Source organism: Loxodonta africana, chromosome 7 (genome assembly GCF_030014295.1).
Source record: "Loxodonta africana isolate mLoxAfr1 chromosome 7, mLoxAfr1.hap2, whole genome shotgun sequence".
Lineage (NCBI taxonomy): Eukaryota > Metazoa > Chordata > Mammalia > Proboscidea > Elephantidae > Loxodonta > Loxodonta africana.
Genome location: NC_087348.1, coordinates 75,335,051 through 75,337,934, shown reverse-complemented (window position 1 = coordinate 75,337,934; position 2,884 = coordinate 75,335,051). Strand labels below are relative to the sequence as shown.

Genomic DNA, 2,884 nt, shown 5'->3' with positions numbered 1-2,884 from the left:
AGGGAAATCACATCAGAAGATAAAATGATAGGCAATCATACAACCATACAAGGGAATCATGACCTAGCCAAGGTGACAGGTATTTTTTGGGAACACAGTTCAATCCATGATAATGCCCTACTGAAAAAAAATATTACACAACATTTGGATATTACCTACACTGGTTTCAGACTTCTGATAACAAAAATTTCTTTTTCTGACAATCCAATCAACTCTGCACCTCCACTTCTCTTTTTGGCAGATGTTATGGGTCAGTGAAAACAGGGGAAACCCTCCTTGAGACAGATTGACACGGTGGCTACAACAATGAGCTCAAATATACCAAAGGCGGTGAAGATGGCACAAGACCAGGCAATGTTTTATTCTGTTATATATAAGGTTGCCATGAGTCAGAGCTCACTCAGGGCAACTAACAACATGTATAAATATTATACAACAATATAAATATAAAAAATGATTTACCCACACCTGAATGACAGCCTCATATAGGAATAGTGTTTTAACCCCTTTATTACCATCCCTGGGGCAGAAATTAAAAGCAGTAGGAACTCCTGTGATATAGATTCAATAAAGCGATCCTTCTGCACTACCCAGTAGCGATACTAAAATAGAATGTTCTAAATGTTGCAGGATGTGAAATGATTCGCTCTGGGAAAGGTTGCGTACATAGTATCGTGACTCAAGGACTATAAAAAATAAACAAAATGAGTTAATCACATTTCCCAAAAGTAAAAAGAATCACTCATTGTTAACTTGACAGTGGTTAACAAGATTATTTATTTTTGACCTACAAAGGGAAAGTTGACAAAAGTCTCCAAAAACAGTGGTCTATAAGTGAAAAAGACAGCATTGTTATCAATAGAGATTTCAGGAAAGTTCCCATGTTGTGCTCTGGTCACCAACAATAGATGAATATTTGGCACAATACACAGAGAAATACAATTTTGGATTATAATCTGTGTGAGTCCATGAATGAGAACCACTTTGTTCCCTCCAAAAAATATCTGCACTTTATTCCTTATTTATGAAACAGATTTTTCCCTCCAGAAGTAAAAAATCTCATGTCTTTATTTGTGGGTCTCTTGATGCTCAATTCAGAGCCAAGTAGACCTTTAGGTCTGAAGTATCATTTTGAGAAGAAATTATAAGCACACATACTCTTTGTCCCATATGTCCCACCTTGAGGAATCTATCATACAGAATTAAAAAAACATCAGTACATATAAGCATATGTGACTAGGTATTTATAGAAGCACTGTCTTAATGACAACAATGTAGTAACAACCTAGATGCCCATAAGAGAGGAATCCTTGTACCATGTTATGGAAATTTGTATATCTGTGAAAAATAAATGACAAGAGTACATTACTGAAAGAGAAGGATACCTCTAGTATATTATCAGACTTGAAGAACTCAACAAATTAAACATACTCATTACCAAAAAAGATAATCTATTTTAATCATTTATTAAATTTAAACAGAGGGCAATTGTGCAGTGACCAGATAGCACGTGACTTCTCAGTACACTCAGACTATGTGTGAGACCACTTTTCTTTGCCACAATTTCATCAAGGCTCTTTTCATCTCATTGTTTCGCAAGCTGTATATCAGTGGATTCAGCAAAGGAGTAAGCAATGTGTAAGCCAGTGACATCAGTTTCTTGGTTTCTGGGGAGTAGCTAGATTTGGGTTGTAAATATGTCATATTGGCTGTGCCATAGAAGAAGGTCACAGATATGAGATGAGAGGCACAGGTGGAAAACGCCTTTTGCCTCCCAGTGGTTGATGGCATCTTCAGGATGGCAAAGAGGATTCGAATATAGGACAAGAGTATCAGCAAGAAAGGGACCACGACAATTAAAATAGTGCCTGTAAATGCATAGATTTCAAACAAGAAGGTGTCTGCACATGCAAGCTCTAGCACTGGCGGAGTTTCACAGAAAAGGTGATTAATTTTATTGGGACCACAATAGTGAAAACTAAACACCCATGTGGTTTGTACAGTGGCCACCATAACCCCTGAGATCCACGAGAACATTACTAACTTCGTAAAGACCATTTTATTCATAATCAATGGGTAGCTCAGAGGATGGCAGATTGCAACATATCGGTCATAAGCCATTGCCCCCAGGAGAAAACATTCTGTCCCACCAAAAAGAAGAATGAAATACATCTGTGCAAAACAGCCAGCAAAAGGAATAGTCGCTTTCTCTGTGGAGAGGACCACCAGCATTTCAGGCATAATAACTCCACTGAAACTCACTTCCACCACAGACAAGTTCTGGAGGAACAGGTACATGGGAACATGAAGGCTCTGGTCCAGGGAGATGACAACGATGATGGTGGCATTTCCTATCAGGGTCACCAGATAAATAACCAAGAAGATTCCAAAGAGCTGCTCTTGGAGTTCAGGAAAGTTAGAAAATCCCAAGAGGATGAACTCAACCACAGAGCTTTGGTTTTGCCTTTTCATTTCAGTAGCAGAGCATATGTTGTTTTTATGGACATAGTATATAAACTATGAATTCACAATCCAATAGCTGAGAATTCAGGTCTGGAATTCTTGGTAGATGTAATGAAGAGCCCATCCTGATGAAAATTTGGATTGGTAATTACGGAGAATGGCCAATAACTTGGAATAATGAATCTTTCAAATACAAATGAAGAACTGAAGAATCCTGGCTCAGAAATCTTGTTTGAAAAGTACAAAATAGCAGCAGGTTTTCTCTGGCAATGTGTTTGCTAGGTAGGCTGAAAATTAAACCTATTCTTAAAACATATACAAACATTTTATTATTTAAGATCCGCTGTTCATTACATTAATGATTGTATCACTCTGTTCTATTCAATTGTATATTTATGTATGAATTTTAAAATAAAGTGTT

The 2,884-nt window shown here is 37.2% G+C and overlaps 1 protein-coding gene across 1 annotated transcript; it reads right to left on the bottom strand.

Moving 5' to 3' along the window:
* Positions 1–1,527: 1,527 nt before the first annotated feature.
* Positions 1,528–2,637, bottom strand: LOC100669103 (olfactory receptor 10A3). The gene has a single exon (XM_003412175.3). The coding sequence runs from the start codon at positions 2,470–2,472 to the stop codon at positions 1,528–1,530; it is 945 nt and encodes a 314-aa protein (XP_003412223.2). The 5' UTR covers positions 2,473–2,637.
* Positions 2,638–2,884: the final 247 nt, after the last annotated feature.

Coding starts and splice junctions, on each gene's coding strand:
- LOC100669103 (XM_003412175.3), bottom strand. CDS start 2,472: ATGAAAAGGCAAAACCAAAGCTCTGTGGTTGAGTTCATCCTCTTGGGA.